The following is a 10,354-nucleotide window of genomic DNA, read 5'->3' as shown; positions in this document are numbered from 1 at the left end:
TTTTAAGAACCACAAAAAGCTAGTTATGCTTTTCTTAACTAAGGTCCAATAAAAAAAGTCGGAACCGTGAAAACTTGAACAACATAACTCTATTCTCTCAAATTCATTTCTTTAATATTTTTCTTTCATTTAAAAATCTCTCTCCTCTTTCCAACACAGCATAAGACAAACAACCTTCAAGTGCAGAAAATAAAAACCGACAACGAGACTGGGGCCCCACACTCAAACATCCCGCGCGTGTCATTCACTCTCGAAAGATATCGCGAGAAACCGCGAAAGGCGAGAACATTTAACAGGAGGCAGAGTTAGGTAGACACATCAATTCAAACCGAAAGTGACAGCAACGAAAAAACAAGCGGACGTGTGTGACGAATATTCACTAGATTTGAATTTCTAGTTTCGAATCCGCAATGCTTCTCCTTATCGTATCACTCACGAAATGATAATAAGCTAGTCTGATTATCTGATAAGTTAACGTACTTTTCTCTGAAGGTGTTAAGTAGAAAAAGAAAGACTCTCTCTTCTCTGTACAACGCATCGAGGATAGCGAGTTTCTTTCTTCATTCTCTTTCCTCTTTCTTATTCTTATCCTAAACCTTTCCAAGTTCAAACCCTAGAAATTCTTCGATTTCAACAACCAATAAACTTGATTTTGTAATGTAATCTTCGAGGCTGTGAATCTATTGAGTCTGTGTGAGTTTCGATTGAGTGAGTACTAAGGTGGAGGAAGAGATTCGTTGTGTGGTTTTCAATTTTCTTCTCTGATTTGTCGGTGGTTGGTTGAATTAGAGTTTTGTGGTGGTTTTGTTGGTGTTTGAAGATCGGTGGTGGTAGATCGGAATTATTGGTGTGGTTTTGGATTTGAGGTGGTGAAATGACTTCTTTGAGTAGAGAATTGGTGTTTCTCATACTTCAGTTTCTGGAGGAGGAGAAGTTCAAGGAGTCTGTGCACAAGTGAGTTTTTTTTTTTTTTTACGAACTTTTTTCGTTTTTTCTCTTTGCATGTTGTCTGGTTGGTTGGGATTTGGTATGTGTCAGAGATTAGGAATTTTAGTGCTTTATATTCTGGTTGTTAACAATGTTTATGTCTATAGTTTCAGTGAGCCGAATAAGAATTGGAGTGAACTCATGTTTCAATTTTGCTTGAATGGTTGATTTGTGTTTTTTTTTAAACAGCATATATACTCAAAACAAATGTGACACCTTTTGTAATTAAAAGTGAAAAACAGATAATGAAGCACATTAAATGCTTTAATGAAGCGATGTGCATTTTCAATTTTATGTTTCGATTTCCTATCATGGCACCAAAGTTTTCACGTGTGAGTGGTCATTGGTCATTCCTTGATCGCTTCTTTGCGTTTGAATTGGTGGATCTTAACTTGATAGGCCTTTGATTTATGGGGCTTTGGAGGTTTAGTTGGTTTATAAGAGAATTGGAGCCATTGGACTGTGTTGAACCCTTCTCGTCCATAACGGCTTAGGTTACAATTGATGCACCTCGAGGGACAGTGCAAACAGAACGAGGTGTAAGTAGTTGAGTTAGAGCACAACGTTTGGTTTTGTGTGCTATGTGGTAATCAATACGGACGAACAATTGTGTAATTTTCTATTTTTGGAGGATCGTATGGTTTAATGAATAACAGATTTTAAGTCATTTTTCTATGCTTTACAGTTTATTTTGTCCTGTTCCATGATTGTTTTTAAAATCAAACTCAGAGCAATTGAATTTGTAGTATTTAGACCTTCATTTTCAGCTCAAACTCATCCTAAGTTTAGTAATATTCTTACGTGGAAATTGGAACTTAAAAATAAATTACCTCTGGATGAGGGTTATTTTCCCCCCATCTAGCAGTCGTTTCATTGTCTTTAGGCATCTTTTTGACTTTCAGTTTCACTTTTTTAAATGCCTCTTTTATGCATGCAGGCTCGAGAAAGAATCAGGGTTCTTTTTCAACATGAAGTACTTTGAGGAAAAAGTGCAGGCTGGTGAATGGGAAGAAGTTGAAAAGTATTTATCAGGGTTTACCAAAGTTGACGATAATAGATACTCAATGAAAATATTCTTTGAAATTAGGAAGCAAAAATACCTGGAAGCTCTTGATCGGTATATGGAACTTTCTGTTCTTTTAAGTTCTAAATCTTTTTCTAAATAAATTTGCGCTCATTATAAAACTTTACATTTGTTTTGTCTCTGGTGTTATTTAAATTTTAGGCAAGACAAGCCAAAGGCTGTAGAGATATTAGTGGGTGATTTAAAAGTGTTTTCCACCTTCAATGAGGAGCTATACAAAGAAATCACCCAGCTGTTAATTCTTAATAATTTCAGGTAATATCTATAATATGTAATCTAATGTTTGTTTCATCTGTTGGGTGGATGGGAATGTGCATCTGAATCACACCTCAAATAATCTTGATTCACAACTCAGACTAATTAAGTGGTAATCATGACATCTGAGTTAAATTTTATTTCATATGATAGGGAGAACGAGCAACTGTCCAAATACGGTGACACCAAAACTGCTCGAAGTATTATGTTGATAGAGCTAAAAAAACTCATTGAAGCAAATCCTCTTTTCCGTGATAAGCTTGCCTTTCCGACCCTTAAGTCATCAAGACTGAGAACTTTAATCAATCAGAGGTATGTGATTAAGCAAGTTAAAACCTTCTACTGGTTCTCTCTTTTATTTGATTCACATGTTTCATGATCTTGATGCCATTCTGAGGCAAATGAAAAGTTAATCACATGGCTTTTTCTCTTTGGATGTGTATAACTAGCATATTCGTATTTTGCGTGAGGTCTTAGCTCCCTGTATGCTGTCAGTTTATTTGGTAAAATAAGAAGAATTCAAAATTTTTCTGCACCTATTTCATTGTAAATTTGGATTATTAGTTTGCTATGCATTGCCATTTAATTTTTGATCAGTTAATATATTGGTCTCTCTTTATCAATGCAGTTTGAACTGGCAGCACCAACTTTGTAAAAACCCAAGGCCAAACCCAGATATAAAGACTTTATTTACAGATCACACTTGCTCACCTTCTAATGGCCCACTGGCACCTACACCTGTCAATCTTCCAATTTCTGCAGTTGCAAAACCTGCTGCTTACACTTCACTCGGAGTCCATGGTGTATGATACCTTGCTTTCCAGTCAACTGGTTACTTATGTTTCCAATTGATTAATAATCTAAATGTTATCGTGTTAGTTAATTGATAATTTTTCTGGTATTTATTGTTATAGCCCTTCCCTCCTGCCGTTGCAAATGCCAACGCCAATGCTTTGGCTGGTTGGATGGCCAATGCCTCAGCTTCATCATCTGTTCAAGCAGCTGTTGTCACATCGTCAACCATACCAGTCCCTCAGAATCAAGGTTAAATTACTGCCGATTTTCTCGCAAATGTATTATTCCTGTCTTCATGATTGTTATTGTATTTACATGGCTAAGTAATCAGGAGAATATTTTCTTGATGTGGAATTTCACTTAAATAATTTCATAAGATGTCATGTCTTAAACACTCTACTCATACTTTTTGAAACAGTATCTATCTTGAAACGTCCTAGAACACCTCCGGCAACTCCAGGGATCGTTGACTATCAAAATGCAGATCATGATCAGTTAATGAAAAGGCTTCGTCCCGTTCATTCTGTGGAGGAGGTAATTTCGTTTGATTTCTGTTCAATTAAGATGTTTATTCACATATTTCACGACATCTAGATTTTTTGTTGTTTCTGACTATGTAATGGTTGGTGACCCATATGACTACAGTTCATTTATATAATTTCAGGTTTCATATCCTGTGGCTCGACAAACCTCCTGGTCACTGGATGATCTCCCAAGAACAGTGGCTATGACTTTGCATCAAGGATCCTCTGTGACAAGCATGGATTTTCATCCCTTGCACCACACCTTACTTCTTGGTATTGTTTATTATGATTGCTTCATGTATAGTACGCGACTAATATCTCAGTTGCTAAAATACCAACAAAAAAATATATTTTTTCTTCTAACACTGTTTATTCTGAATGAGCAGTTGGTTCTAATAATGGTGAAATAACCCTCTGGGAACTCAGTTTACGGGAAAGGTTGGTCTCAAAGCCGTTCAAGATATGGGATGTGTCGGCGTGCTCATTACCATTTCAGGTTTCATATAGTGCAATATTTCTTGTTCTACCGTATTGTCTGTTGTCAATCGGAACTAGTGTATGCTATAATGGCCACCGTATTATTATGTTTGGCCATTAGTCTTGATGATTGAAAACTCAAAACCTTTGGAATTTATAGTTCAGAAATTTGCAGGCAGCTGCAGCCAAGGAGGCTCCTATTTCTGTTAGTCGTGTCACATGGAGCCCTGATGGAAGTTTTATTGGTATGTAACTTAATGTGTCTGAAACCATTTTGAAGCTTTTAGCAGGATATCTAACTGTTTGCTTTGTTTTAGGTGTTGCGTTTACTAAACATCTGATTCATTTATATTCATACACCGGCTCAAATGAGCTAACCCAGCGTATAGAGGTGACATTCTTCTCATGATGAACAAACCAAAATTTTGATTCCAGTTTGTTTTACATTTCTTTGTTGATGCAGGTTGATGCCCATGTTGGTGGTGTGAATGATTTGTCATTTGCTCTTCCTAATAAACAGCTGTGCATTGTAACTTGTGGAGATGATAAGTTGATAAAGGTGCATAAAATCTAGTAATCATCTTGTTGCAATTTCGGTTTTAAAAAAGTTATCTATTTTTCAGAAGATGAAACTCTCAAGTCTTAATAGGTGTGGGATGCAAATGGACGAAGACTATTCACTTTTGAGGGGCATGAGGCACCGGTATATTCAATCTGCCCTCATCACAAAGAGAACATTCAGGTAATAAAGTAGATATCATTATTGAGGTACTTAATAAATTTCAATGTTTTTCTTTGGAAGTTTAGATGTAGATTTCACTTACTATAATTTGTAAGATCTATATAAGCCACAGCTGAAGTAGAAAAAATAAGAACTTGAATGCCGGTTGTAAATAATCAAAGGAACATAACAGGTATAGGAACTACACAAGGTACCAACAAAACAACAACAACTAATTCATGAGCTAATATATGTATGCACAGTTATTTTTGCATTATTATTTATAATGGTGGTGATAGAACTCAGAAAAATAAACACTGTATTATTTACTGCAAATGATTGAGCTTAAAGCTCTTAGTATGGTGGGAAAGTGGCAAAGGAAAACAGAGAATGTCACCGGAGTTGCAAGAACTCCTAGACCAGAGCAGAATTGCTACTAAGCCAGAGAGAGTCTCTCTTAACACTGATTCTAACAAATTTTCTAAATGAATTACTCCTTACCCTTCCCTTTTATATCAGAAAATTTCCTAGAAATCAGCAGTACTAATTAACTCCTAATCTCTCAGCTTCTACAACCTAGAAGCTGTAAATGTGTGAGGTGTGACTTGGGCCCAACGAACGAGTCATCAAATCTATTGGGCCGTGGTGTTCTATCATGTGGCTTTCAGTTATTGTAGTCTTAGAAAAGTACAGCTCCCATACTATTACACATATATTGGCCCTTTTACATAAGCATGTGAACTGTTCATCTTCTTGCAAGCTATATGTACATATATACGAACACACACACACTAAAGGTTGTTAATGTATCTTTGCAGTTCATATTTTCAACAGCCATTGATGGGAAAATAAAGGCCTGGTTATACGATAACATGGGTTCTAGGGTGGACTATGATGCTCCTGGTCATTGGTGTACTACAATGCTTTACAGTGCTGACGGAAGTAGGTAGGTTCGACTTTGAAAAGAGTGATTATTCATGAAGTGGCATGTTTATTTTCTAAAAGTATCTTATCACACTTGCTGATGTATTTTCCTCATCTTTCCCAGATTGTTTTCTTGTGGGACAAGTAAAGATGGAGAGTCTTTCCTCGTTGAATGGAATGAGAGTGAAGGAGCCATTAAGAGAACATACAATGGATTTAGAAAGAAATCTACTGGTGTTGTGCAGTTTGACACAACCCAAAACCGCTTTTTGGTTGCCGGTGAAGATGGCCAAGTGAAGTTTTGGGACATGGACAATATTAATCCTCTAACAAGCACTGATGCAGATGGTGGATTACAGGTCAGGATTTAATAGTTAACTGTTTGAGGTCTTCTGGAGTATAACCACACGCTACAAAACATCCCTTATCTGATTGTATGAATCTATTCAGGGCCTTCCACGCTTGAAATTCAATAAGGAAGGAAATATTCTCGCAGTCACTACTGTGGACAATGGATTCAAAATACTGGCAAATGCTACTGGTCTTAGATCCTTAAGAACAATTGAAACTCCAGCATCATTTGAAGCATTGAGGTCACCTATTGAATCTGCTGCAATCAAGGTAGTAATATAGTTCTTTAAACTTTTGAGTGGTTCCTTAAGTTAAGATCAAAATGTGTACCGTCCACATTGTTTATGCTTTACAGGTATCTGGCTCTTCTACTGTTAATGTTAATCCGGTCAACTGTAAAGTGGAAAGAAGCTCTCCTGTCAGGCCGCCTCCAATTCTTGTAAGAACCTGACCCTGTAAATTACTCCTTCTATATTTTGATGTTAGCATGATGGCACTGATATATTCATTTTTGCACACAGTAGACACACTTGACACTTGCATACTAGCATGTAGACTATTTTGGTTCTTTTATTCTTATGTAGTTTGCTTAATTCTTTTATGCAATACCTTTGCATTACCATAAAGGACCAACAATTTAATTCTTATGCTTTCCACTTTATGGTGAGTTTTCATATTATAAGCTTACTATTAGATTCAAAAGGTGTACGTAAATCTATTTTACTTTATAATCTGGTGTTTGTTTTTCCGTTTTGGATTAACTTTATTAGCTGTCATTCTATAAAGGACTAACAATAGTACTTTTGCTTACTATTAGATCCAAAAGGTATACATGAATCTATTTTACTTTATAATCTGGTGTTTGTTTTCTGTTATGGGTCAAGTTTGTTAGCTGTCATTTATCTCTTGTAAGTTACTTATGAATTATTTACTATATCATAATACTTATTTGAATCATATGGAATGGTTTTGGCTTTTTCAATCAAGAATGGAGTTGATCCCATGAGTCGAAGTGTAGAGAAATCAAGAACTGTGGAAGATGCATCTGATAGAACTAAACCATGGCAATTGTCTGAAATTCTAGATCCTGTCCAATGTCGGTCAGTTACCTTGCCTGACAACACAGACTCTTTCAGCAAGGTCTGTATACTGCTGAATTTATTAGATTACCATTATTCTATTGCAAACTTTGTATTCTTCTATTCTTTAATTTAATGTTCTGATTGGTGTATAGGTTGTACGACTTCTATATACAAATTCTGCTGTTGGTGTTTTGGCCCTTGGTTCAAATGGCGTTCAGAAGCTTTGGAAATGGGCTCGCAATGAACAGAATCCTACTGGGAAGGTTGTTTTAAGCAAATAAATTATTTTATATATTTCCTGGTTCAATATTTTTTTTTATTTAAAATTTATACTTTTCGTTAGCCTTTTACCTTTCAATAGAATACAGAAGTCTGAAGTTAACGTTATTACAGGCAACTGCCAGTGTTGTTCCACAACGTTGGCAACCTAACAGTGGTCTTCTTATGACTAATGATATTGCGGGTGTCAACCTTGAAGAAGCTGTCCCTTGCATTGCACTCTCAAAAAACGACTCATACGTAATGTCTGCCTGTGGTGGAAAAGTTTCACTGTTTAACATGATGACATTCAAGGTGTGTTTCCAGTTATACGGCCCGATTTTTGATTAAGAAGCTAGTTTATTAGTTATTGATAATCTACCTTTTTTTAGGTAATGACAACATTCATGTCACCACCTCCTGCCTCTACCTTCCTAGCATTTCATCCCCAAGATAACAACATTATATCCATTGGGATGGAGGATTCAACCATTCATATCTATAATGTTAGAGTCGATGAGGTGATTCCCCACTATTGCTAATTTTTATTTAAATAATTGCATTATTTTTTAAAAATATTTATCTCTCAAGCAATTTTTTTTCCTTCTTTTGGGGGTATTTTCCAGGTGAAATCAAAATTGAAGGGTCACCAGAGACGAATTACTGGTTTAGCTTTTTCAACCAATCTTAACATACTGGTTTCATCTGGTGCTGATGCTCACGTAAGTCCTTTAGCCATCTTTCTGAAAAGATTCTGAGTGGCATGGGAAATCTTTTATGTAAATCAGTTTCGTGCCTTATAATTTGTTTTGGAGATTTGATCCAAAAAAATTGTTTTGGAGATTGTTTTGTTGGTTATCCTACTTCCCACCGTTTGTAATTATCCTTCTTTTGCTAGATATACTTTTCAATTTAAAGACTATATTGCTCGCAAATTTGGACTATTAGATAACAAAAAATAGGAAGGTTGGCTTCATTGGAATTATTTTTCTTATTCAGTTCTAAATGTCTCTCCTATAAGAATTTTATGATTAGCTGAGAAAAGGTTGAAGAGTTCTGAATGATGACTGGATGTACATACTCTTGAGTTGCTAGATTGTTGAACTTAAATTTGAGGATTTTTATTTGGCCTCTGTGGTGCTTAAGTTGAAGTATCTGCCTTTTACAGATATTTGTGCCTCCACCAATCACTTTTAGCAATTGCTTTGTTCTCCCATTAGGAAATGTGGCCTTTTGCTATGTTTTTGCCTTTTTTTTTTTTTTAAGAATTTCTACGTGTTGTACAGCTGTGTGTATGGAGCATTGATACATGGGAGAAAAGAAAATCAATCCCAATTCAACTACCTGCGGGAAAGCCACCTGTTGGTGATACACGTGTTCAGTTCCATTCTGACCAACTTCGCTTATTGGTAGTCCATGAGACTCAATTGGCAATATATGATGCCTCCAAGATGGAACGCATTCGGCAGGTAAGATTTTTCTCTCCATATTCGTAAAGAACTGCTGGTTGCTGACAAAATTGGAATCAAGAAATGCTCATAAATTCTTTTGCTGCAGTGGATTCCCCAAGATGTTCTGCCTGCTCCCATATCATATGCTGCGTATTCCTGCAACAGTCAGTTAATATTTGCTTCATTCTGTGATGCAAACATTGGGGTTTTTGATGCGGAGAGCTTGAAACTAAGATGTCGTATTGCCCCGTCAATATGCTTGTCATCAGCCGCTTTAAATAGGTAAGTTTCAGCTTAGTGGACTGCACTCTTTAATGTTTTGTAATAAATGTTAAATATTTTTTTCGAGAATTGGGAAAAAAATATCTATGTAACTTGATGCTTGCTGGTGTGGTTGTGTATTGCAGAAGCCAAGCTGTGTATCCTCTTGTGATTGCGGCTCATCCACTAGAACCTAACCAGTTTGCTGTTGGGTTGAGTGATGGGTCTGTCAAAGTGATAGAACCAAGTGAATCAGAGGGTAAGTGGGGATCTTCTCCGCCTATGGACAACGGAGTCTTGAATGGTAAGGCACCATCCTCATCTGCAACTAGCAACCACACTGCCGATCAGGCCCAACGATGAGATTCATTCTATTTAATTATGTAGCATAGTTCTTTCTATTTGTAATTTTATCAGCCTAGGTTTTTAGGTTTTGATTCACCAATTTGTCCATCGTCTATATCTGGTCGTTGGACATATACCTTTCTGTATACCTTAATTAATTCTAGTTAACCCAAATTATGTTTATATTTCGTTGTAATGTTATCAGTTCTTGCAAACAATGGGCGTGTCCCAACCACCCTCTCATTATGGTATGTATAAAATCTGTTGACAATTTGTCACTAATGAATTGGAATTAGATGTCTGAGAACTCCACCCCCAAATTGAAGACTCAATATTTATATATTGTTGGTAATCCTGTTATTGGTGGTAAGTATCCATCGATTTTGTATGCTACTCTTTCGCAGTTGGTTGAATATCTTTATTGGGGTTTCCTCTTTCGACTATTTTTTTTTTAAATCTTCATAAGGAGTACTTTTATCTTGTACAAAGGTAAGTTGTGCTACCTTGATACGAAAAGAAAATTTCTTTATAGACTCCCATGCCTTGTTGCCAACCCCTAGCGAAATTTGATAAATGTCTCTATAATTCGGAGATGCATATCTAAAAAAGAATTAGTAGATGCATTTACGAAATTAATTTTTTTTTGAAAAAAAAAGTGTCTTCGGAGATGTATCTCCGAAATAATGCAATCAATTTTTTTTTGAAAAAAAAGGTGTCTTCGAAGATGTATCTCCGAAATAACCCTTTTTAATGTCTTCGGAGATGCATCTTCGAAATATGCTGCGTTTTTATGTTATTTCAAAACAGCCACCCCCTTCATTTCATTCTACTCAAAACAT

The 10,354-nt window shown here is 36.1% G+C and overlaps 1 protein-coding gene across 1 annotated transcript; it reads left to right on the top strand.

The window, feature by feature from the left end:
* The first annotated feature begins 515 nt into the window (after positions 1-515).
* Positions 516-9,816, top strand: LOC131644060 (topless-related protein 3-like). The gene is made up of 25 exons (XM_058914454.1): positions 516-954; positions 1,925-2,104; positions 2,213-2,326; positions 2,480-2,638; positions 2,955-3,129; positions 3,241-3,370; positions 3,540-3,655; positions 3,786-3,918; positions 4,032-4,141; positions 4,298-4,367; positions 4,440-4,513; positions 4,586-4,681; positions 4,772-4,864; positions 5,662-5,789; positions 5,892-6,126; positions 6,218-6,388; positions 6,474-6,557; positions 7,106-7,258; positions 7,353-7,463; positions 7,594-7,773; positions 7,851-7,979; positions 8,085-8,180; positions 8,745-8,927; positions 9,016-9,191; positions 9,317-9,816. Exons 1-25 carry the CDS (start codon positions 875-877, stop codon positions 9,531-9,533), a joined length of 3,393 nt encoding a protein of 1,130 aa, XP_058770437.1. The 5' UTR covers positions 516-874; the 3' UTR covers positions 9,534-9,816.
* Positions 9,817-10,354: the final 538 nt, after the last annotated feature.

This window comes from Vicia villosa, linkage group LG1 (genome assembly GCF_029867415.1).
Source record: "Vicia villosa cultivar HV-30 ecotype Madison, WI linkage group LG1, Vvil1.0, whole genome shotgun sequence".
Lineage (NCBI taxonomy): Eukaryota > Viridiplantae > Streptophyta > Magnoliopsida > Fabales > Fabaceae > Vicia > Vicia villosa.
This window is presented reverse-complemented; position numbering and strand designations above follow the sequence as displayed.